We start from the raw sequence: 26909 nt of genomic DNA, 5'->3' as shown, positions 1-26909 counted from the left end.
CCTCATTTTATTCCACCTATGTGGTTTGTATCTCAAAACTTTCTGAATAGAACAAAGGGATTCACAAGAATACCATAGTTTGTTAGCCCATATTTTTCATTTTCAGTGCTACTTATCCACTGAACACTATTCACCACCTATTTGGTTCTATGTGAGGCTATTGACCAAAAGAGGAATTTGATAATTCAATTAAATTAATGGTTGAACAGGGCCGGCTCTGGAAAAATCTAGTCGGGTGGGCCATCCTCAGATCTTTGACAGCCATATAACTGCCTCACATACACAATGTGCGTAGCACACACAGAGCATGCTCCCACTAGGGGGGTCTGGGGGCATGCCCCCCCAGGAAAATTTTGCAAAAGAAGCATTTTTAGCCTATTTTTAGTTATCTACATTGGCCATACATTCCAGGTAACTAAAATACTTTTATTCATGATTTTTGCATAAAAGTCTGCAGACAACAGTTTGTAACTATCAACAATTCCACATTAATGCTGTCTTTGAAATGATGATTATGAGGCAATTGTGGATTGGAGTACTAGGCACACATAAGCAAACCTAGCTCCTACTGTTACAAGTATTTACATGAACTACAGTAATAAATAATTACAAAAAATGACCAAAAACCTTTAACCTACATTCATTTCCAGCTATAAATTTTTCCCCGATTACATTCAAATCTACTTGTTCCAAACTATCTCTATGCACATAGAGGATCATAAGATTATTTAGCCTTTCCTGTGACATTGTCGTCCGTAAATAAGTTTTTATTCTCCTCAGTGCACTGAAGCTGGCATAACAAGAATTAGCTCAACTAGAAGCACAATTTCAGAATATATTGACCTTGCTGGCTCAGACAAACTGGAAAGGTATTGAATGATCTCTTTGAAAGATACCTTTCCCTTCATTACAGGTGCAATTGTTTGAAACTGGACTTCAAGATTGCCGTAGTAAATATCATCACTATAAAGCTCCTTCACGTGTTCTAATTCACCGCTGTGCTCTACTTGTTTACATCCTTTGAGCAACAGTGTTTCCAGGTTCATGTACATCCTATAGCCAACTTGGTTGAATCTATCATCAATGCATTGAATAATAAGATCTAGAGCTTCGTAATAAATGGCTCTGTAATGCTCCTCAACATTAACATGAAACTCAGCTTCTCCTATCCCAACCTCAAATCTCTTTGGTGCCTTCCGCTTTCTTGGTAGTGTTGGCTCGCCAAAGTTCAGTTTCTGTTTCAATTGTAAATCCTTAATACTCAAAACTTGCAAACAAACTAAACGAGCTCTCAGAACGCATAGTTTGCAAAGTAGTTTTAACAAGAGAAGCAACATGCTGACCTTCAGCTGCAGAGATATCTTTTTTCTGCAATGCTTTGCTCAAATTATCTGAATGTCTTAATATCATTTCACCGATGTAGACACCAAAGTAAAAGTCAAATGTGGCCATTTGAGAGGCTACACCAATAATCCTGGCTGTAGTTTCTGAATCTTTAGTCAACTTCTCTGATTCTTCCCACAATCCTTGCAATACAGAATAATTATCAAGTACACTTTTAAGGGAATTGGCACAAACTGTCCATCTGGTTGGACAAAGAACTCTCATTCCTGGGCACTCAGGTTGTAGCTCTTCCTTTAAGTTTTGAAACAAAGCATCTCTTTTAGGCGAAAATTTGATCAATTTTGACATTTCTAGTGTAATGTCTAAAGCCTTTTTCATAACTGTGCTTTTCTTGATTGTATCACCAGCAGCTAGATTTAAAGAATGGCCGTAACAATGTGTGTAGATGGCCCTGGATTCTAATTGTTGAATTTTAGTGGCTACATCACTTCTCAATCCAGACATGACACTAGCCCCATCATAGCACTGTACCCTCAGCTGTTTTACATTCAATTGTAAATCATTCAGTGATTCAGTTATCATTCCTGTGATGGTTTCTGCTTAGTATTATACAAATGTATAAAATCTTCATGAACATCTAAACTTTTATCCACCCAACGAATCACAACTACAACCTGTTCTTTGTTACTAGCATCAGTTGACTCATCAGCCATCACTGTAAATAAGTCAGCACTCTGTATGTTAGTTGCAATCTCATCTAATACCTCCTTAGCCATCAACTTTAATATTTCATTTTGAATGTCTTTTGATGTATATTTGTATCGTTGTCTACTCAGCCAATTACCAATTCTGGCATTTTCTTTAGATTGGAGAAGTAAAACCTGATTAAAGTTGGAGTCCTGTAGGCGATTGATTCTTATCCAAGTGACAGGTAGATCATCATTATAACTATATCACTACATGCTTCAATAGCTACGTTATGTCTAATTTCACATGATACGGGTGTACAGTCAGCTCCACTGGCATCACAGTGGTACTCAAGACATCTGTTTAACATGCCTAGGTGCTGTGAACAGTTAACGTTTTGTTATTCAGACAAATAATGGTAAATCTGTGCACAGTGGAAAACACATACTTATTATACATGTACCTGATATAATCACCTCTATAGCATCTAAAAATGTGTCCTATATACTTAAAGTTTCAACTACTGCTACATATACAGGTATAGTTCATAAAAAGGTTGGCTAAGTGTGGCAGCTGATAAGCCACACATTTGCAATGCAATCCAGGTGTGGCACTGCTAATAGACCACAAAACTTTTGTGGTATATTAAAGGCACCATGTATGGTCAGTATAATCACTTTGCACTTTCAACTTGGTAATGTGTAATAAATATGGCACACAAGTACATGATAATATTATGTAGTATTGGTATATATAACACTAGTTAGTGGACTGATCTGTCTAGTACAAATATAAGTAACAGCTTGCCTACTGCACAATGATACCAAGACATAAAGTAATAAGTGTGTGCTGGATTATTACCTGTGTTAGAAGCTCTTCAATTGCTCCATTAGAGTAGCTGACTGTTCTATTAGAGTATATCAACTAGCTGAAATCCTTGACTGGTTCAGTGGGTAATTGGGTGGTCTTTGAGCTAATTGGTCAGTAAAATGTCTAATGGCCAACTGGTCTAATCTACCCTGCTTGGCATTGCTGAGTTGTATACAAAGTTGTCTGCAAATACACTGCCAAGTGGATGGATCACCCACTGATTTAGTGAAGCTGAAATACAACTAAGGCAGCAACACACTGGCACTCCAGTTATGCTTTTTCATCTTTTGACAGTTCAAGTGACTTGACATGGCAACTTCACACTGCAAACCATTTGGTATCTCTAGATTGCTCTCAGAAGCCATCACCTCACAGTGCACAAGAGACTCATTGAGCTAATTAACAGTTGTAATTTCTGTATAGGCAATTCTGAGGAACAATTCGTTGAACTGGAAAAAAAGAGAAAAGGGAAACACTGGGATCCTGGGTTCGATCCCTCTTCAATACTGCACTTTTTTTTCGCCTTTTTGGTTCACCGTTATTTTTCTAAGTTCTGTAGGGTTATGAAATAGGGTGGAAAGGAAGCTTTTAAATGTTAGTGGAGAGCCTGGGGCCTATTTTTTGAGGAAGGTGTTTGCTTCAGGACTGCTACTGATGAAGAAAGATGTGCCACCAATAGGCACAAAGATTGATCATTGCTTCCTTTGACATCTGAAGTGTGTTATGTGTGTGACAAGTATCGCAACACCTTAAGAGCCATGTTATGCAGACAACAGAAATCCTTGTTGGGAAGTCCACATCCAAAGATGAACAGAAGATTATTTAGAACTTCACAAAGGAGAAGACATTTACAACCTTTAAAAACGTTTACGTAACAACTGACAATTGAAGCACTAAATTGGAAAAGGTTGTTGGGAATGATAGTGTTGGAGTGGATGATGCTCTTTCTAGTGATTTGCAATTGGCCATGAATGATATTAATAAACTGAATCAATTTCAACAGATCTTTTGGTATGATGACCATGTAATATAAAAGTGTGTAACACTTAAAGTACCATTTCACTGTCAGTGCCTGTCAATCCAATCACATTGACCATAGTTACACTTACTCATACACACACACACAAGCACACAACTACCATCCTTCCAAAACAAAATGTCTTTACATGCTTGCAGGGTGGGAAGTACATGGAAACTTATACTGAGCATTTATTTGTAAAAGATTACCAGCCTATCTATAAGCAGAAATAACGATGTTTAGGGTAATGTGTTAATAGTTATACGGCAATTTTACATAGCGCATGTGCCCTAGTTAATTGATTTCTTTCCAGTTCTGTTCCATTCCAGCCTTTATACTTTCCCGTTCCAGTCATATTTGTTTGTAAATGTTTTTCACTGCAGATTGTAAACATTACCACTTCTACTATGACGTCAACTTTGATGAACCACTTAGGACTTGTCAAAGTCACCCTAAAGACCATGTGGATTCATTATGGTACCGCTTTCTATTTACTTCGGAAAAATGTTCCTATTATCTGAAAAAATATCCTCCTTAAAAATGAAAACAGGCCAGTGGTGAAAAAGATAAATTCAAAGTCCCAATAATTGAGGTTGAGTCATTGCTGCAACGAGTTGAAATTCCCTTTATTACTGAGAACAACATGGCTCTTATAATATTACCACAGGTAGTTCATCCTGGGCTTACCAAACTTTTCAAATCCAACCCCCTGGATGCAACTGTTATAATAATCATGAGACAATAAGAACCGATCTCTTTTTAATGGGGCTGTCTTTTCTTTTAAAAGATTCTGATTACATAGTTAGCAAATACCTTTGCCACGTAGATATAAATATTGCTTTATCAGCGGCCTAATTGCACTAAGATTTTAACAGACAAGAGTTGATACCCAGGACTATGTTAGTGACACATGTGACAGTGTCAGTCTATTGACTGTGGTGGGCTAGTTGTCACCCTCAAAATCACTCTGTGTGTGAATGACTCTGATGGTGAACACTAGGGAACTTAGTTGAGACTTCCAAGTTATATAGATGGTGTTGGTGTACTCCAAGAAGAATGGGTTGTTTTGTGTAACTGCTTCTGTCACCATATAACAAACACAAACTGACTGACTTGTTGTGTCTTTCTTATAACAGAAAGCAACTGATCTACTGATAGAATAAGTCTGTTCACTGGTTACACTAATGCTAAAGAGAAGACTACCAAGTTACATTTTTCATAAATTTCTACAAGACTTTATTTAACATCAAATATAGAATGTTATATCAACAGTTGCTGTTTGGAAAAAAAATGTATAAGTCCATTTACAAAATGGAACGGATGGCACAAAGATTGTGCTTGCAATTGAATTATATCTTGATAAATATCATGTTGGGGAACAATTCCCACTGATGTTCGTCTGTTTCCAGATGAGTCACATTGTAGAGAGTTCAGCTATAAAGAAACCACCATGTAGAGAATTCAGCTGCAAACAAACACCCTGTAGAGAACTCAGCTACAAACAAATCGCCCTGTAGAAAGATCAGCTAGAAGAAGTTACCTTGTAGGGATTTCAGCTACAAACAAATCACCCTGTAGAGAGTTCAGCTACAAAGAAACCATTCTGTAAAGAGCTCAGCTGCAAACAAATCACTTGTACAGAATTCAGCTACAAACAAATCACCCTGTAGAGAGATCAGCTAGAAGAAATTACCTTGTAGATAGTTCAGCTACAAACAAATCACCCTGTAGAAAGATCAGTTAGAAGAAGTTACCTTGGAGAAAGTTCAGCTACAAAGAAACCATTTTGTAAAGAGCTCAGCTGCAAACAAATCACTTGTACAGAATTCAACTACGAACAAATCACCCTGTAGAGAGATCAGCTATAAGAAGTTACCTTGTAGATAGTTCAGCTACAAACAAATCTCCCTGTAGAGAGATCAGCTGCAAAGAAATTACCTTGTAGAGAGTTCAGCTACAAAGAAACCACCATGTAGAGAGTTCAGCTGCAAAGAAACCCTATAGAAAATTCTGCCAGAAACAAATTGCCCTGTAGAAAGATCAGTTAGAAGAAGTTACCTTTTAGAGAGTTAAGCTACAAAGAAACCAGCTCAGCTGCAAACAAATCACCTATACAGAATTCAGCTACAAACACATCACCCTATAGAGAGATCAGCTAGAAGAAGTTACCTTGTAGATCGTTCAGCTACAAACAATTCACCCTGTAGAGAGAGCAAATAGAAGAAGTCACCTTGTAGAGTGTTCAGTTACAAAGAAACCACCATGGAGATTTCTGTAATCAATATATGTGACCGGATTTCTGTAATCAATATATGTGACCGGATTTGATTTGTCGTTATTAAAAATTTTAATAACAACAACTCAGGTGAATTTTGTGCCGCTTCACAAAATTTACCTAAATTGTCATTATTAAAATTTTTACCATTAACCTACCATCACAGCCATTTCTTGGCCGCCACCTTGGATTTCACATCTTTTTTCACCATAGCCTTTCTGAGGGCCGCACACTTTTTTTACAGCTTGGCTGTTTTGGATTAGATTATATCTACTGTTTAGTAGTTGCTTAAGGTCACAGTATACCGGAAGCAATTAAAAATCTCACCGCAATAACTTGACCGGCAATAACTCACTAACAATGTGTAATACAGGCTTAAGCTAGTCTGAGCAAGGCCTCCTCTATCCGTAGCTATAAATTGAGATAACTGCGTGATTTATTTTCTGAGTTACGTTTCGTGTTAGTTGCATGTTCAGAAAAACCACTGTAGTCAATGCCAAGGCTCGAACCTGGGACCTCGTGTTTATTAGTTGCTAGCTCTGTACAGTCAAGCGCTTGGCCTGTGGTTTGTAATGGAATGTAGCTCAGGTTTTCTCTACACCACGGCATTCACCTCGCTATAACTAACGAACGAAAGCACGTGGAAAGCTAAAATTTACACTTCATGAAGCCAGAGAATGAGCATTTCATTTCCAGCAAGATACGTGCAACGTTTAGCAAATTGTTTGCATTCCAGACGGATGGACAGACAGACAGACGGCTTTTCAGCTTTATATATAGATTTATTATTTTCACTGTATTAGATCTACCCTTGGTCAATAGCCTTTAGTCTAATGTGTACAACAAACAAGTGCAACGAAAAACTAGGAATTTTCATTATGAGTAGGGATCAAAGTACTGAACAAGTGAGATTATCTACCACCTATAGTCATGCTAGTACACGCATAATCCCTACTTTAGTGTCATTGCATCTAGGGTCTCGGCAACTGAAGTAGGGATTATATGCGTATAGCATGACTACAGATGGTAGATAGTCTCACTTGTTTCAGTACTTTTTTATTACTTTGATCCCTAATCATACTAAAAATTCCTAATTTTTTTACAGTTGTTTATATATTGTTATTGCATGTGGGTTTATTTTGTATGCAGGACTCATTCAACAGGAACGCCAAATCAAGAAGAGGTAGGCATACATACAAGATCAGGGCTTTCCCTAAAGGTTGAGTAAAGGGTCAACAGTAGTTTGAGCACTCGGCTACCTTATAAACGTTAAACTTGTTTAGAAGTAAGGTGTGGAGTGCTTCCACTTTCTGTAGTCAAATGTCCTTGGTGGGATACCGTATAAGTGGAAATATTGGCGAGCTAAAGTTTTGGTGTTCGGCATAAATTCAGCTGTTGGTGTCATTTTAATTTGGCTAACACTATACAGCAGTGCATTCTTAGCATGAAGATCTTGATGAATTAACGTGTATCATTTTAATTTGGCGATCAAGTCGGAAATTGTCAAATTAAAGTCACCGCCAAATTTTCCGCGTATACAGTAGATCACAAATTACTACTCTGCTTTGGGAAAGCCCTGCAAGATGAAAGATTACTGTTTTTTATTGTTTTTTCCAGGTGACCTTTTATTACTTTGGGTCAGTCCTTTTACGTGAGACAATTTTGTGTGAATATTCTACCACTTACTTGCTCGTGTCAAGAATATTCGACGGCACGAATATTAAAACTGCTATAAACAAAGACATCAAAAAGTTCAATGAATTCAGGTTTGGTAGTCGCCCAAATAAAGATTTTGATGAATGGAAAGCAGATGGAAAGTTCGTTGAAGTAGACAAAGGATATTTTGTATATCGTCATTCACGCTATGCAATTTTTTCCAGCATATCAACTTCTCAATTCCTTGATGTAATGGGCATAAAACCAACTGTTGTCCGTGATACAGAGCAATGTGACCAAGATCACCCTCACGATATTCTAAAGGCATATTTTCAATGCAAGGACTCTCTGCTGGCACCTCCGCAGGCGCATTAGACAACACAGTAGAGGAGAACTCCGCAACAGTGAGTTGCCCGTTACCTGGTCTATTGGACAACTCAACCTCTTCATTGGACTCATCAGGCGATGCCTATGTAATTCAGAACTGTCATGAACGATCAAGGTTGAAAACTGATGACTCCCAAATAATAGGAAAGGTTGGAGAGCTATTGGCGGCATCATACTTTCTCTTAGTATGTAAGATTCTCAGAAAAATTAAAAAAAAGAAAGAGCTAAAAAAGCTTAAGATTAAAGCATTGCTAGTGGATAAAATTGCGGGGGTGACACGTTGTGAACTAACTGGAAACGTTGTAGAAGAAGGCGAGGGCAACAGCTTTGAACTTGTTGTACACGACAGCAATGGCGTTCATCTTAATGAAAACACTCTTTGTTAGTACTTAAGAAAGATAGTGGAGAACCCTGTTAATTCACAGTGATGAACTCTTGCTTCTACCCATAACTCAATAGTGATCACTGTATTGCATTGTTACAGTTGTTAATGCATTGTTACAGTTGTTAAGGACATTACAGAAGTTACAAATGTTAAATATGTGACCAGTTCTGGAAGAACCGGGCTTATCGCCCGTTGAAGTGAAACCGAGTTTTCACTTGAGATGGGAGGTCGAGTTGTCTTTAGCATATTAGTTACACTACCATTCAGGTGAACAGCGTTTAAAATTACACTCAGGGCGGTTTACTGTTATAAGGTTATCTACTTGAAGGTCTTTTTCATTGTCACAATTGTGCTTGATGGCAGTTGTCACTCATAGATTCCAACATGTATCTATATTGGACAATAGAACTATTAAGACTATACTAAATGCATTAGAAATACTATGATTATCATGTATAGGAGTTGTTATTCCTGTACAGTATGGTAATACCGTAGAGTCTGGTTGTTAAGCGCATCCGCCTAATAAAACTCAGCGAAAAAATGTTTCAATTAACATATACTTGTTAAGCGCATACGCTTAATAACCAATGCATGCGCTTTAATTCGCGTTGGTCATGGATTCGTTTCACATGGATTGTGTTATACGTGGTCACCATGTTTACTGGACATAGAAGACGGGGAATTGGATTAGTTGTGCCGTGTCGTTACACTTTTTGCGTGAAGAAGAAGCTAATTGGAAAACTGCGCAAGAAATTAGAGAAATGCTGGATTGTGCAAAGACCGATTGGAAAATAACTGTACAAGAAGCTGACTGTTTGATATGATCAAAAGTAAATTGAATCATGGATTTGTAAATCAATAATATTATGTAAAATGCAATTATACAATCATGTATTTATTAGACAGTAAATTAAACACCTGGCACCATCACATCACATTCAGATAGTAAAATATTTGTCAGGTGTGTCCCTCACTTCCAGTAAGTTAATAAAACCACCAGCAAATGGTGGAAAGCGCTCTTGATTAGTAATCAAATCAAATGGAACAGTCAATTTTGGAAGGGTCTGTGAATCATCGTCATCAGATTCTGAAGAGAGAACAATTGTGTAGTCATCAGAGCTGCAGGTATCACTGGAACGATCACTCTCACTGCCATCTTCTGATTCTGAGGATACAAATGGATCATCATCATCACTCTCAACTTTATAATCTTCCAAGTCTTTGATGTTTATTTCATTGTCTTCTGAGCCATCGATTGCGACAGAAACTCCACATTTCTTGAACCCCCTGATCACCATGTCCTTATTGGCAGCAACCTTTTCCCAGGCTTCTCCAATCCATTTAGTCAGCAGGATTCTCTGCTCACTTGCAGTAAAGTTCCCATGCAAGTAATCACTAACATTTGCCTCCATGTGAGTGGTAGCAAGCTCATCAACTGCCTTCTTAAAAGGACCATTAAAAACTACATCCAAGGGTTGCACAAGACTGGTACAACCCGGGGGAACAAGGACACCAATGGTATCACATTCATCTTTCAGCATGGTTAGCACCGATGGAGTTTTCTGGGCTTTGTGATGATCAAGCAACAGCATCATTTTGCCATTGACATTATGTTTCCAATGATTACGTATCCAGTGCTTCATGCAGGGTTCATCACACCAAGCTTTTGCTTGAAACTTAACACCAACGCGTCGATCATATTTTAGCTGCTCTCTGAGTGAGATACGTTTTCCAGTTCCTCTAAAGATCACTAATGGTTTTACTCTAGGAATGCCATCAGCAAACAAGGTAAGCTGGACTGTGCACTGACGCTTATCCAGGCCAGAACTCCCACCTTGGACCCACACAGTTTTCACACCTTTATCATCATATGTAGGCCCATCTGTAAAAGTGAATGGCAGAGGTGTCTGATCAACATTAGCAACGTTGCTGGTGTTAAACTGACCCAGCTTGCCTATCTGTGGTCCCACTGCTGCTTCCTGGCGAATCTTTCGATGAAAGTTTTGAATCAACTGCTTCTTTGTTGTTGGAACATTCTGTGCTTTATTAGTTGGACGCCGTAAGCTGATGTTATAACATCGCTTGAATCCAGCAAACCATGCATTGGAAAACTTGAAATGAGAGCCCTCTTCTGTTGCTTGTAGTAGCTGTTTTGCTCTCGTTTTAAACCACCACCCTATCACTTTCACTCCCTTTTGCCGGTGGCTTCGATACTCACGATACAACTTGTCTTCCATTGCTGGGTATGGCGGTGTTCGATCAAACTGAACACGCTTGCGTCCCTTACTGCTAGCCTGTATCTTCCTTTCATCCTTTATCCAACGAAGCACAGTTTTCGAGTTCATATCAAAGTGTTTACATGTCTGATACAAATTCCGTCCATTATTCCAGTACCATTTCGTAACATTTAACTTCTCTTCTCTGCTGTAGCTTTTCCGCGTGTTTATACACATGCGTCTAACAGACATGATAAGTCACAAGAAACAAGCATGCGCTTAACAAATAATATGCGCTTAACAGGTACATGCGCTTAACAAATAATATGCGCTTAACAGGTACATGCGCTTAACAACCTGACTCTACGGTATAAGCTGAAATAAGCACAAACAGGTTTCTTGTTGTAAAAAAAAATTACAAAGAATTTTTTTTCAATAGAACTGGATTTACAACAACAAAAAGAATACAATAAAAACATGGCTAGTAGATCATAAAAATAATGATTTTGGAAAACAATAAACTAAGGCTAAATTTACCTATAGTACCATTAAAATTTTGGAAAATACCTTAAAGCAACATGCCAATATTGAAAGGATTCATGAGAAACAATAAGAATGGATTCTTGTTCAAGGCCGAGAATATACAGCTCCTTTACGGAGCAACAGCTGCAATCAGGCAGTCTTAAGAAGAACGCCAAAGGGAACACCTGTATACAGTCTACTATTTCATGGCTCGCTAGACATTATTATAAAGTATAATTACAGTCCAAGAAGATATTGAATTCGGAATGGGCTGTATAGAAACGAAGAAACATCAAACCATAGCCTACTCAAGCAGTCCAGTGATGCCCCAGCAAACTGGGCAGGTCTCCTGCTATACATATACATATCGGTTGTTGGTAGCACAAATAATAAAAAAGATTATGGTACGCCAAGTGCACACAGCTATTGCTACTGGGTATGGCTTATACATGATAAGAGGAAATGGAACTTACATTTTCATTAAAGTAAATAGATCTCAGAACAATAAACTCTATTGACGGATTATGACCAGGACAGAGAGAAGATTGCTGTATGGTGTGGTCTTGGAAAATAAAAACCCAGTTCAGATCTGATGTGAGGTGGCTTTGACTGGCGAGTCATTAAACATCAGTGTGAAAATATACTATAGAGTTGTCCATAAAGCAGCAATAAGTATGCATAATGTGAATGCAATGTTTTTGTGGTGCAACTGACATTTTCAGTACAAAACAACAATGTACTTACCTTAGTAAAGGTCACCTGTGAAGCAAATGATTTTGGCTATGCCATTCCTAAAGTTGTAGGCAGCCGTTGCAAGTGTATCAAATTCAAAATGTTTACATGCCACAAAAGCTGGGTGAAGTCGTTGCTCAGACACACTTTTTGGCATCAGTTTCCTTTCTTCAATGTGTAATTACAGGAAATATACCATTTACATTAGTATGCAAAGTAAATTACTGGTGGATATCATGCTGAGCTGATGGTACAAATCAGTTCTACTGGTCCAATACCAGTATATGTGAGTATAAAAGATCAAACCAGGTAAATGGCGGTTTGTTATGTGAACACATTACAGCAGTGGATGAATTAAGAAGTAGTGGTTGTCATCCACTATGTATTTATAATAGCTAAAATGCTGAGGATTACAAGAAGAGGCAACAAAAGAAGATAAGTACTGATCTTGTAGATGCTAGGAAGATAAAGTACACATAACATAGTGTTGTTTGTGCACTATGGAGAAATCATGTATCGTTAAAAGGGCATCAGACCAACCAGCACAGTTTCTTTATGTAATGTAAGGTAAAGATCACTGTATCTTAGGACAGGTGAGGCACCCTCCAGTGTACATCCACTTTGTTGTAATGCAACGGTCACTTGCAATGCTTTAAACAGATTAGTTTGTATTGATACTCTACACAGTATGCAGCAACGTTTCCCATTTAGGCATTGCCTTCTATTGCAGAAATTTAAAGGATATTACCATGCATACAGTGATTAGTTACTTGTTTTAGCTAGCTACCAAGCTACTAATGAATGAAGCTATAGCTGCAACTAAAACAACTGCCTACCAACAGAATTTCTTTCCTCGTTCCATCAAACAGTGGAACAGCCTCCCAAATTAGCTACATTATTGAAGTAGAAACTTTAGAAACAATTTAATAATAATTCTTAACTTATAACTAACCCTTTTTTTATTTTCTGAGGGTTTAGCCCTCCTGGATATAATCAGCTATAGATGCTGTCTTTCCATTATAATCGTCAAGTTTAGCCTTAGGTGATGCAAGCAATTATATACAAACTTTATACATATTAATATACATTACCAGCCCAAGATGTTACCAGTTGTCAGAATTATATTATAATTATGTTCCTTGTTAAATGTTAAATTGTCTACTTGGATAGGAAATAAGAGTGACAATCTTGGTCATCCAGGCTATGTGCCGGCAGTATTTTCAGATGTGAAACCACATGTAATAGCTAAGTTGAAAAAGGATGTAGAAAGGCACCTGCGACTAAGAAATAAAATACAACGCACCACTGAATTAAGATATTACAGAGATGATGGTGTTACAGAAGTTAATAGCCTTAATGGCCAAGCCGGTAGATTTAAGTAACAAGAACACATACCAATCAGAATGCTCATTGTGAGTCATTGAGTAGCAATGATTCTGCAGAAGAAGACCATCTACATAATCATGAACAAGGTTACCATCAACCTGATGAACTAGTTCATCAGTTCATCTAATGCCAAGCCATGGTGTCAATGGTGGACTGTTCATAAACTGGCTATGTTTGTGACGCATGTGAATGCAACACTATATTACAGAGAGGAAGCAGGGAATGCCTATCTTCTAATAGAACAATCAGGTCATCAGTGCACAATAATATTGTACTGGATGCCTCAATGGCTTTGTCTAAAATGAGTGAATTTAAAAATCCAGTCCACATCAAGCCTGATCTGTCACCTGAAGATAGAGCTCAGGAAGCTGTCCTCCTTAAAGAGCACTGGTCACTGATTCAAAAAGGGGCAGAAAGAAGGCGTATCAAAATAAGAAATAAAGCTCTGTTTGTAGATAATCGATTATATGGCAGACTCAATGGCACACAATTCTCTAGAACAAACTTTAATCCTCCCCTCCAAGCCAACATGTACGTGTAATATAGATGGCCAATATGGGGCAGGCAAACTGGTTTACCTGAATCTATAGGCTGCACATGTTTGGTTGTATGCAACTTACGTTTGTGTTGAAGAGTGAAACAGAACTTAAGCAGCATAAGGATTTGTTTTACATATTGTGTGAGTACAAAATCACATGTTGTATGGCACCATGCAAATTTCATAATAAACACCTTTGGCTTTATTACAGGAAAATAATAAATCTGCATAGAGAATTAATTAAGGCTACATACATAACTTTATTGTGCCCACATATGGAAGAGATATTCTGAAACAAGCTAAACACTACCTTTTATACCACATAGCTGGCCAGACATCAACTCTCGAGGTCACACACTTCAGTGACCTTTACAAGAGTTGATACCCAGGACTATGTTAGTGACACATGTGACAGTGTTAGTCTATTGACTGTGGTGGGCTAGTTGTCACCTTCAAAATCATTCTGTGTGTGAATGACTCTGATGGTGAACACTAGGACCATAGTCAAAGACTTTCCAAGTTTTTTTTGGAAATATATAGTTTGGTATTGGTGTACTCCAAGAAGCAAATGGTGAAGTTGTGTGCAATTGTCTTATAGTATCATCACCTAGCCATTCTATATGGTAGTCTGTACAAACACTACCATGACTGATTTTAACAAGAAATTTGAGGGGATTTCTACACCTGAAAAATTCAGAAGAAGATTTAATGAACTTGTATTTGAAGAACCAACCATACATGAACCACCACATAGTCAATCATCTAGTGAGGAACAGCTTAGATCACTCCAACTACCTGCAAAGCGACAGAAACTGTTTTCGAAAAAAGGAAAATCAGCAATGGAGCATGTCGTATTAATGCCAGCAACAAGAAGAAAAGAATCAATATCTGATGATGATGCAGAAGATTTTGATGAAGATGAAATGGATAGTAAAATAGATGATCATTATATAGGTAACAAAAAGAGTTCCTTATACAGTAAAGCCTAGTCTTACTCTGGTGTCTTTTGGGTGGCCAGGCAAATTTGTACATAAAATGACATTTAAGTATATACTGACTTCATTAAACAGTCTACTGTACTTGGAATTTGACAGTCTTTACTGTATTAGGATTCGACTGTATTCAGTGCAAAAACACTTTATACTCCTTGTGTACTCAGAATTACACAATGTTCTCCTTGTAAAATGTTCACTTCCCTTTTGTGGTATTCTGGAGTACACTGTGGTGTTTAAAGAGTGATTAATAATAACAATTACAACTACAGGGGATCATATACACAATCATTGTCAAACACTATAGCAACTGTTGTTATGACAACTCATTCAAGTTTGTTGGAACATCATTGTCCTGTAAAATTGAGTTTCACATAGCTACAGAACCTTCAATCTAACCCCTTGCATCTACATAGGAATGGATGTGGCTTACATCTTGCCAGTCCTAGATCAGTTTCTCACACATTAGATCAGTCACCACGCTCTATATTGCTACTATAGTTGTAGCCTTACCATACCTTATAAAGTGATGGATAATGTATGGAAAACGTCCTTTTAGCATTTAGTTGGTGTTTACCTATGGATAATTGCACTACTGAATCACACAAGATTACTAAGCTACATGCTATACACACTATTTTAACTAAAGTGCACACCGTACTTTGATCTCCTTTGACTACTAATTGGTCAACTGGTTGTGTGGCAATAAGCAAAGAAAATTTTTGACGGATATTTCCTATAACACGCTCAACGTGGATGCGGACATTGGCTATACGTCTTGTTTGCTCTACTTCTATTACACTAAGCTGTGATTTTCCTTTAGTAAATGTTGGCATCTTCAATGTCGCCCAAAGTAAACCAACAGATTCCTGTATATCAAAACCACGGTCAGCAAGGACAGTGTCACCTGGAAGTAGCTTCTTCAATATTCCACTGTGAAGTGTCAAATGTTTGTCACTGACTCTTCCCCAACCTTCAGAAATGAAACTGACAGTTCCTTGTGGTGTCACTCCAATTAAATACTTAACAGTATTGTGATGTTTATATAACGAAAAAGTGTGTGTCCTTGCAAGGAGGTTAGTTGGATGCTCAATGAATATTTCAAAACAGTCTATTATAACTACACATTTGGGAAAGTGACGTCTAAAGTCCATTGGCATTGTCTTGCGGAGAATATCTCTCTCTGGCCAAATCATGAGGGGTTACAATCTTACAAGATATCAATAACATGTAAGAAAGTACGACTGACTGTAGAATTACTGACACCGAAACGGTGTCCAAGATCTTGTCCTAATAGATTTAGTCTCAATTTCATTAATGTCATGATCAATTGCTGGAATGGTGGTAAACTGCTTATAGGGAACTGAAATCAGGACAAACAGGATAGCTTTAAGGACAAAATGAGATTGTTTAAAAACCACTTTGATACCACCTTTCAACGATTTGAAAAGGCCTTCGAGGGTAGATTCACAACCCTTTGAAAAGATCTTGACCAACAATTACAAACCTTTGGCCAAGATTGTGATTGACGCTTGGCACAGGATCCAATCTAATGTTTTGGAATATTCCTGACTTTACTATCACATACACACATCATTGACACCGCACCATGCTGGGCCATGTAGAGATACTGTGTAAACTAACCTATAAGGGTACTAATCTATAAGGGTACTAACCTATAAGGGGATGGATCTGTAATGCAATTATATCTCATCCTCAAATTAGTCAGGCGGCTTAATGCCAAATTTTAGCTAAATGTGGACATTCTGGACAAAAGTACAATTTTTTTTCTAGATATTGCTTATGACCTTACCTTCCAAATTTTGGGGGGAGCAGCCTCATATCATCTTGGCTCCCCCCTCAAAACCTTCTCTGAAATGGTCAAGTTTTTGTTAACGGAATCTGCTCAATTTACGTATGTGTAATAAGAAATCATATCATGTTATGTTCAATTGAACACTTCAATACAGCTGGTACTTTTGGCACATAATTAAACAGTTAGAATTTACAATTGTGGGTTTGAGTTTATTGAGCACATGTCAAGGTGAGTATTTGATTTACCTGCTTAACACGTAGAATCCTAAAGTGGGTCAAAATGACCCACTAAGGTAATTTTTGAGCTTATACTTTTATTATTACAAAATCATGCTTGTTACAGCTATTAGCCATGCTGTACCTGATCATCTAGATAGTGTCATGTGACCTTTTATTATACTTACTGCTGACTTGATGCATTCAAGCATATTTTCCTACCACATGCTAAATAATGCTAAATAGAAATTCATATATCTATATTGTACTGTATCGTGTTTGTATTGCACAAAGCAAATGGTATTATATGTGCATGCGCATGCGCACGTGCAACCAAATTCCGAGAAAAAAATGGTGGATGTGCCAAGCAGTAGCCGTGGCGAGAGGAAGGTGGTTTGCTTTTCTGCAACCGACCATGTTTACGAAGAGCAGGATTACGAAGTGATGACCAGCGATGGAGACTATGTAGAATCTTCGAGTGAAGGGGATTCTTCGTCGTCGTCAGATGATGACAATGATGCCGAGATGCTTCAAACGATTTTGAAGGAATGTAGTCGACGGCGTTTGTGAAGCTAAGGGAAAGACATGATCCGGTGGAAAGAGATTCTTTGTTATTGTTCGACAAAGATCTCATGACTAGTGAAAAAGGTAAAATGTAACCTCGCTCGCTAGAGCCTATAGCGGTAGCTACCGCTAGCTCATTTCTTAGTAGTGATGTGGTAATTTATGCTGGTAGATAAATCACGGCTTTTATTTTTAGAGACCAGCTTTGAAAAGTGCAGCGACGGTATTGGCTGTGGCAGAGTCATCCTCGTCGGAGATTGATGAACCTCCTACTAAAAGAGTTTGTGTGACGGATCAGGGGTCTAAAGTTCATAGTCAGAGCGAAGAAGTACGCCATGATTGTGGTGAAGAAGTAATCAGTCAACAATCGAGCCGTGGCCGTGGTAGAGGATCAAGCCGTGGCCGTGGTAGAAGATCAAGTTGTGGCCACAGTAGAGAATCAAGCCGTGGTAGAGGATCGAGTAATGGCTCCAGTAGAGGATCAAGTCGTGGCCGTGGTAGAGGATCAAGTCATGGCCACAGTAGAGGATCAAGTCATGGCCGCGGTAGAGGATCAAGTCGTGGCCGTGGTAGAGGATCAAGTCGTGGCCACGGTAGAGGATCAAGTCGTGCCCGTAGTGGAGGATCAAGCTGTGGATCAACTGATAGCTATGAAGAAAGCAATGGGCATAGTAAGGATAATAATGTGCATTATTTACTGTTACATTGAAAATGGTCGAGGGCATCTTATGTGGTCCTTTAGAAAGCCTCACTATTTTGTGCTTCATAAAACTAAGAAATTTTTGATAAGATGTTATTGTTGAGCTAGCTTACCCCATACATGGATGGGCCACCAGCCATACAACCTTTATTATTTGCTACATTCCACTTTGTTACCTCTATCCTAGTATCTAAAGTATATTACAAAAATATGCCTTTGCAGACTGTTGTCAAACCTGAAATAATCTTTCATAAATTGTGTACAGAGGTTTTGAGGTTGCTTGATCCACAACTTTTTCGCGCATGTGCTGTTCATTGCACATGTGCGAAAATAACAGCCAATGAAAGTTGAGCACGGATATTTGAATTTCATGAAGTGAATTTGATTGGCTATATCAGTTGGACATGTGCAGCTCGATCGTACAAAACTTATCAAACAACCTCAAAACCTCTGTAAGGGATATGTATAGGTAAGGCATGTAGTGCTAGGATTCTTCAGTGGATTATCATAACTGAAGGAATGATGTAATAATCAAGGCAGAGCTCAGGCGATTATTCATCATTCCTGAGGTGTGTTTATCCACTGAAGAATCCTAGCAATGCATGTCTTAGTTGTTTAGACATTGGCCTGTGTGTTATTGGGAACCCAAAGTTTGTGAGCTAGGTGTCTCAACACCTGTGTAAAGTCTACAGACAGGTGTCTTACCAGAATAAAAAACCTGCATACCTGCAAACATCAGAGCATTCTCGACATGTCATTGTCTAAGAATAAATATTTGTTTACACAGGTGATGGAGACACAGGAGAGGAGGACTCAAACTCTGAGTATGTAACTGAATTTTGACTTAAATCATTGTGTAGAAAATTATGCATTTTTTCTATATATATAGTGGTTACGTCAGCATTCTTCGGACGAGGTAAAAAGGCATCGTGGGAAGCATGAAAGTGTTATGATGATGTAACACACGCCTTTAGTTACATGGCACTACATCCGTTTGCTGATATAAATATTCACACATCTCATTTTCAAGTACTTGAGCAGTTTACAGTTTTTCTATATGATAAGACTATAGTGATGTAGAACATGTGAATGAAGCAAGGAGGTCCTGTTTTGCTAGAAGGAAAGAACGATTGAAAAACTACCCCCAACCCAGGATGCCCTGTTGCAACACACCAAGCGAGTGGCTTATCAAGCTGAAATATGGTGCAGCAGTAATCAGAGTATGCTTAATGCACCTACTCCTGAAGGATGGGATGGACAATAACTGAAGAAAAGACTTGTATCCCTGTATGGAATACTTTACCTGTGGCTTCTAAAGCCTGTAGTGAATTAGTTAAATGTGCCTGCAAAAGCGCAAGTGGGTGTGGTACCAGATGTGCTTGCAAAAAAGCAGGATGGAATTACACTGAACTTTGCAAATGTCACTGCCTAGTATCACATTTAAATGAATAGATGACAAGCTATATGCACATTGTGGTACATGTGCATGTATATAGCCATTGTAGAATAATGATACATTACAGTATATGATTACATGTTATATATATAATTATTAAATATATGGAGCTTTAACTATTTTTTGTATTTAATATAGCTTTCTAAGTTGCAACAAGCACTCTACAGACTCTAGCTGAGTTTAAATATTGATAATAGTTGAAAAGTTAACAGGCAACAAGCCTCATGTATACAGTGGTTTATATATTCTGAGTTGGTTGCTAGGATACACTTGTATGGGGTGGCTCCCCTCAAAAATTGGAAGTTAAGGTCATAAGTAGTGTGTGAAAAAAATTGGCGCTTGTGTCCGGAATGTCCACATAAACTTGTTAAGCCGCCTGACTAAATATTTTGCATGTAAGACTAATAGTGGTAAAATTATGCGGCTCACATGTTCAGTCGAAAACAATACCTTTGGTGTCATCCTTTCTTTTGAAGTGGTATGCACAGGTTTGCCAGTCATACAATAACGTTACAAAACAGTAAACAAACAAACAAAACAAATTTTAAGTTTGATTAGGGATCATAGCAAAAAGAGGGAAGTTGCCTATACCTGCAGAACATTTAATCCCTGATTCACTCATGTATGACCACTAATTGAACTTAAAATCCATAATTTTTCTTAAATACTTGTAAGTTAATACGGGGTGACATCACTACATGCTCAACAAAAGATAATTACCCATTCCATAAATATTCTTAATTCTTCCACCATATCAGCTGTTTAGCAGGAATCATTTGAGTTTGTTAGGTGATTCATATACCAGGATGGGATCACATATGTTCAAAACATGACATATGGTTTCCGAGATACTTTAGTTGCAGTAGATATTAGTGCCACACAGCCAACATTAGCAGAATCAGTCTTCTAAATTCTCCCAAAATTTGTAAAACTCCTTACAAAATGACTTGCTCCTATACAAACAAACCATGATAGTATGATACATATATACAACACAAGAGTGTACAATACAAACATAAGTATAGAGATATTTTAGCATACCAAAACAGATGACAGATAGATATATGGCAGGAGATAAAATTTTGTAACTTACTGAAAAAATGATTCATACTCAAAATCATCTTTACCAGTAATAAAAACCATTTCGTATACTAATGTAATCTGCAAAGTACTCATAACCTCACTGTGTAGTCCAAAAGAATTTAACCATACTCTTGTTAAATACTCCTGAGGTTATATCTTGTAATAGGGGCCCATATCAGATTCCCCATATTCCAACTAATGCCTTACATTGTTATACTGGTAAACATATCCATAGTTAGATTAAAAATTTTACCCAATTAGATCTAATGCTTTATTAATCAATTGAGAATGGATTATAAGCCCAGCATGAATTACATTCCTTACGCAGTGACAACAAACTCTGCTAAGCATTCCCAAAACACTGGTGATTATAAAACATCTCTCCAATCAATATCCGTAAACAACTTTTCTGGACTGAAGATTAATATCTCGTTCTCTCCTGACAAAATTTTTTCAGTACTGCCAGTGTCACACCCAATATGTATCCCTTTGACGTCTTTCTCACTCATAGACTTAACTCGGTCTTGTATCAGTGCTGTCAAGGACTGACTACTACAATTAAACAGTTACTTTTTGTACATCAGAGCATTGTACGTATAAGGTTGACAAAACCAAAAGCAAATAGACTTTCCCGCACCAGTTGGCAAATCACAAACACATCGTTTTCCGATGAAACTTAACCTGTTGCTCTGATAGATTGATAAATCTCACCACCTCATAGCAAGCAATACAGCATCATCCATGCAATATTAAGAATCCAATATACTTGTTAAGCAAAAACATGTGCATTATGGTTACGTTGTGCAACTACTACAACCTGATTGGTCTACCTAAACTGCAACCAAGTCCACGAAATGTGATCAAGATCCTTCCACGTGGATGCTTATACTGAAAGCGATCACACCCTGCGAGGAAAAGGGTCTGGCCTGCAAGACTAAATTGTAAATCAGGCATTGAACCCTGCCCATTCACAGAAAAACATACATGCTTCACCACTGTGATACAACAGCCAACTACTGATAATTTCTAATCCCCATAGTATGATTAATTTACTCCAAATACATTCTATTCCCATCCTGTACTCATACTGGGTAGTCCATTTCCATTATCAAACAGTATGGTAGTACTGTTTAAGTAGGAACCCCCTGAAAATGACACGCGCTGTCAAAAATGCCGCCTTCAAAAATCATCCTAGAGATATCTTACGCCATGAAGATCACCTTTACAGAATAACATTAATCTATCTAATATGAAACACAGCATTAAAAACAAGAAAACACTTATAGGTGACTGGATATAAATTGTTTTTTTAAACAGCCAAAACTCAAAATTTTGGTCTGCCTCACTCACTCACTGACCACAGTCGCAAGTCTAGAGGCCAAATGAAGCAGATATGGCCTCCATTTTACACCACAATAATAAAATCACCAGTGGGATGTGCCTTTTGGGGTTCTGACAAGTGTAGGCCCTTTGTGGCTTTTTGTTTCTTTTATCTTCAGTCAGGCTGCTTGTCTTCTTCTTCATCCAACGAAACCATATCAAGGTGTTAATTTTCCGTATCAACACTTTCTTTCAGCAGCATATTTATCAAAGTCCTAGTGCTACCAAGAGTACATAATAATAGAAGAGGGAGGAGAGTGTCTAACTCTCAATATAGGCTGTACAAACACACAGCGCTCAAACCCTCCTACTTCAATCCATAGAACAGCTAGCCATATATCAATACCTTTTTGTGAACAGAAGACTGTTAATATCTGTTGATTGAAGCAGTATAATGCTGAAGCCTACTTTAGAGGGCAGCGCCTATAATCGAGATAGCAGCTAATAATCGAGGTAACTTTTCATCATGTTCTTCGAGAGTAGGTGATGGGAACGCCACAATGGCGAAGTTGTGATGAACAACAAAGAGTTAGGCTCGAAATGAATCCAGGAATCATACAACGAGCCGACTTACCTGGGAACAATCTAATTTCCTTAACTGATGCCCACCATGGCATTGGTAGAGCAGGACATAACGCAATACCAGAAGTTCCCAGGTTTATTCCGCTGTTAAATGCTTGTAATCCTGCACAGCTGCATACTTATGGACTTCAACAATAGCATTGCCCCATGGGTAGGGGAGCCTCTGTGTCATTTCTCCCCAGATTTTCTCAGCTCATTTCATTTCAGCCAAGACTGCAGCTGCAGAATACACACCATCCTCCGGTACAGCGAACTGATAATTCGTATAGTGACATTGTGCCAATGCCAGTATCAAATCAAGAACTTCTGTCATCACATCAACCAGCTCTGTTGCCAGACCCACCAGCTCCATTACCAAATCAACCATATAAATTGCTTGCACAAACAGTTCCATTGCCGGAGCAACCATCTTCACTACCAGACCCACCACCTCCATGCAGTCAATCATCTGATTTATCACCGTCAGGTTTGTTTACTACAAAGAATATCGCTGGCCTAGAAGAAAGTTATCCTGATCTTGTGTTTGCCATGAGACTGTCAGAGAAAAGGGAATATCTTGAAATTTCTCAACAAGACACCCAGCAGGTAGCAGGTGTGGGGTGTATGTCCCCAGTGCGAGCTCTGTTTTTTGATTCTGATTCTAACAATGTTACATATGACGTTCAAGCTCTGTTCAGTTCAGTGCAAGCTGGAATAATAAAATCCTTGGATAATGCCCGCCCGGTAATCAACATGGTTTCCCAAAATGCCAGCTATAAATTCTGTCCAGGATTGGAATACCAACATTACTTTGACTTTTATGTCAAACTAATAAGGTTTCACATCAGCACTGTTCGGCTATGGCAGAGACCTTTTCAGAGGGTTGACTCAATTCACTGTATATTGCTGCATCAACTAGCTCACAATGCTACTATGGAAGAGAAGAGCCAATATGTTGTACTCTGTAAGCAATGCAAGCGTCTGCGTGTTTTGCTTAACCACCAGCAAAACAGGAGTAGTAAAGTTGATCCTTCTACAAAACTCCAGAGGCAGCAGCCATTTTCAAATTACAAATTAAAGCATTTATCCCCAGCCAGTGCACAGAAGCGAAAGAAGGCAACCCAGAGAGAAAGATCAGCAGATAAAGCCAAGCTTGCCAAGTATGACTATCTAGATGTTACTTTAGACGATGATCAGAATGAGTTGAATGCTGTTATTGAAAAGATCGAAGAGCAACATAATGATGAATTGGGCAAGGTATTTCAGGAAGGGGAAGCTAAATCAAAGCACATTGGAAACAGTATGCGTAACATATGGCAATCAGACAGGTGTGCTCAGACTACCTTTCTGAAGGATCAACAGCGGAACAGTAAGGGCAATGCTACAGTGCTGTATTTTAATTATAATAATTGTTTGTACCACAGTGAACCGCAAGAGGGGTAACCGTTGGAATCCGGTTACTATTAGAATAGGTTAGTTCATTTATTAGCTAAGTTGTATGATTGAGAATGCCACAACTATGTATTTTGTAGCACTGGCCATTTTTGTTCGCAGTCCAGCGGCATATGAGGCTCTCAAGAGTTTTAATGTGTTACAACTGCCTTCACGTTCTACTATTCAGTCTTATACTGGTGCCTTTCTACACAAAGCTGGTGCTTCAAACGAGTCAATTTTAAAGCAGATTGAAAGTTATGAAGCTTTCAAAGAATCTTGTGCCAGCAGTGGAAAGTGCAGACCAAAGTCAAATGATGTCCTTATATTTGATGAGGTAAAAGTTGTTTCCTCTCTGATGTGGAACTCTAGGAACCATCAGATAATTGGGTTGGCAATGTCAGAAAGGGATCAGGCATCACTGCTAGATGTCTACCAATTGCTTGAAGAGGACAGACACACAAAGATGACCAACTACATACTGCAATTTCTGTGGAGGGACCTCACATCAGGATTTGACGTTGTCGGTCCCTATTTCACCAGTGAAGATGCTGTGTCTGCTAAGTTTATTTCAGCATGTATCTTTGAAACAATCCGATTGTTTCAGGTTTGTTTGATACATGCTGCATGGATAACTTGCATGTAGTTATCTTTTGTGTTGTATAGGTTAATGGATTAAGGACTAGTTTACTTATTTGTGATGGTGCTGCACCTAACCTCACATTTCTGAAGGCTACACATGGAGTTAGTGGTGTGTATGGTGTGTGCAAAGGAACTGACCGTTTCAAGGTGAAGCCTTGGTTCTCCAATCCATGTGATCCCCTCCACAATATTTATTGGCTCATATGTCCAAGTCATCAGGTATGTGCTAGTGTATTGTACATGTTAGCTGTACTATACCGGTATTTAATCACCCTGTTTTATTTTCATTCAAGCTGAAGAACATGATCAACGCATTGTATGCTTCACAAGATGGAGGAACTAGGTCGTTTGAGGATGGCAATGGGACTGGGTTTGGATGGAAAGCAATTGTTGACATGTTTGCAAGGGAATACCAGTGGCGAGACATAGGGCACGCAAGAATGGTTCCAAAGCTTCGTGAAATCCATGTGATTCGTGATTCGTGGACAAGACTGAACGTGTTCCCAGCCAAGATCATGCAGGTCTGTGTTGTCACTATATTGCATACCTGTGTATAGTGTGTAATACGATTTTGTTCTTCCTTTAGCAAGAGCAAGTTCTGTCAGAGCTTAACTCTTACGTTACACAATCCCCTATACCAAATGATGCTGACAATGTTCGTCTGACCTTGCGGTACTTAGAAGCGTGCAGAGATCTCTTTGAGGATGGATTTTTGTCTCATGACAAAATCACAAGCATGGGATCAGAACCCATGTTATCTATCCACAAAGGATTTAGTCACTTTGAGAAGTGGTACAACGAGCTTTCTGAAGGTTAGTTTAATTAAATGAGGTCATCTTGTGTAGTATGCTAAAAATATTCTATTTAGAGTCCATTGGCACACAAGATCCCAGATTTCTTAGCTGGCAAAGTAAGAATCAAGGTTGCTATTCCTATTTATAATGTATACTTTATTAGCATGGGATCTACTGAGAGTATGTGTTTACGGATTCACTGGTTTTGCCACTTGGTTTTTAGACGAGTACCCAGAACATTTTATAAGTCCAGTAAGGTTATCTGGCAGTGCAGTGGAGACATTATTTAGCCAGTTCAAGAGTACAGCAAGGGGAAAATTAAGTGCAATGAATTATCCTACTGCTAGAGCAGCTCACCTTGTAAAGCACACTGTGACTCCCCATCACAGCTCTAAGGGATATCGAGATACACCCCTTCAACTTTGTGAAGTTCCACTAGAGAAGAAAAAGTATGAACGCACAATTAAACCAAATCAATAGATGACACGATACATTTTTATGATTTATTTGCAATTAATGATTCTTTAATAATTTAACAGTGTCTTGACATCGTTATTATAATGTATCTGATGTTGTTCCTTGGGATGACTTGCTTTTGAGGTTAACATGATGACTTAACAGTGAGTCCCTTAGGTTTTGTCCTGCCAAAGTAGCTAAGCCTTTGTGTGCTGCGCTCTGTTGCTTAAAAGAATCTAAAAATTCTTGGATCCTTGTATGGCATAGTTTACGTACAAATTCCTTAAATACGCTGTCTACACTCTTGTCACTCATTTCAGAAAATTCTGGTATCTTCTCTTGCAAAATGGTTTCATATAAAGATAACAATTTTGTGTCAAGAACAAACTTGTTAGATATAACAGTTAGCAATTCCGAGCCATACTTTTTGAAACTTTCACCATTGGTATATTCTTTTGTGGCAAGATCAACTTCTTTTATTAGCGGTAACAATTCTACACATGGGAAATACATGTGACCTTTGTCACGGTACTTCAAGCTGTCAGGTATTAGTTCCTTGTCTTCCTTCTTGTGTATACTCAGTTTCTGAAGTATGGTTGTTTCCTCGGAGAGTTGCTGATCATCACCACAGTGCTGCTTTAACTTTTCATACCTACTATGCAACATACTGGCTATAGCCGCCCCTCCAAACCGATAAAATACATCTTCACTGTCTTCTGTCACTTCTGCATTACCACTGGACTTCTTGCTAAAAGATTGCATCACCTTGTGACACTGCCTCAGCAACTGATCAAGTGTGGATG

General features: G+C 38.3%; 2 protein-coding genes across 3 annotated transcripts in view; one reads left to right on the top strand and one right to left on the bottom strand.

Annotated features, from left to right (window-relative positions):
* The window catches only part of LOC136244382 (ATP-dependent DNA helicase RecQ-like), a 71927-nt gene extending 49808 nt beyond the window's left edge, over positions 1–22119 (bottom strand). The window contains exon 1 of one of the 2 annotated variants that reach the window (XR_010695190.1): positions 20480–22115. Coding sequence is in view for 1 of the 2 variants with exons in the window: in XM_066035954.1 (XP_065892026.1) it covers positions 20480–20512 (33 nt within the window). In the remaining variant the exon portion in view is untranslated. Of the gene's footprint in view, positions 1–20479 lie in introns of both variants that reach the window. The other variant, XM_066035954.1, reaches the window with a different exon arrangement.
* Positions 22120–24542: 2423 nt separating this feature from the next.
* On the top strand, positions 24543–26186 carry LOC136244668 (uncharacterized). Its single transcript, XM_066036217.1, has 6 exons — positions 24543–24821; positions 24881–25075; positions 25150–25377; positions 25443–25668; positions 25725–25766; positions 25814–26186. Exons 1-6 carry the CDS (start codon positions 24573–24575, stop codon positions 26128–26130), a joined length of 1257 nt encoding a protein of 418 aa, XP_065892289.1. The 5' UTR covers positions 24543–24572; the 3' UTR covers positions 26131–26186.
* Positions 26187–26909: the final 723 nt, after the last annotated feature.

Source organism: Dysidea avara, chromosome 14, assembly GCF_963678975.1.
Source record: "Dysidea avara chromosome 14, odDysAvar1.4, whole genome shotgun sequence".
NCBI classification, from domain to species: domain Eukaryota; kingdom Metazoa; phylum Porifera; class Demospongiae; order Dictyoceratida; family Dysideidae; genus Dysidea; species Dysidea avara.
Note: the sequence above shows the minus strand (reverse complement) of the source record. Positions and strands in the feature narration are given on the sequence as shown.

What these genes read in the sequence shown, in the direction of transcription:
- LOC136244668 (XM_066036217.1), top strand. Translation starts at nt 24,573, where the DNA reads ATGTGGAACTCTAGGAACCATCAGATAATTGGGTTGGCAATGTCAGAA. An exon ending in AAACAATCCGATTGTTTCAG is followed by an intron (nt 24,822 to 24,880) that starts GTTTGTTTGATA and finishes TGTGTTGTATAG; the next exon opens with GTTAATGGATTAAGGACTAG. An exon ending in TCCCAGCCAAGATCATGCAG is followed by an intron (nt 25,378 to 25,442) that starts GTCTGTGTTGTC and finishes TTCTTCCTTTAG; the next exon opens with CAAGAGCAAGTTCTGTCAGA.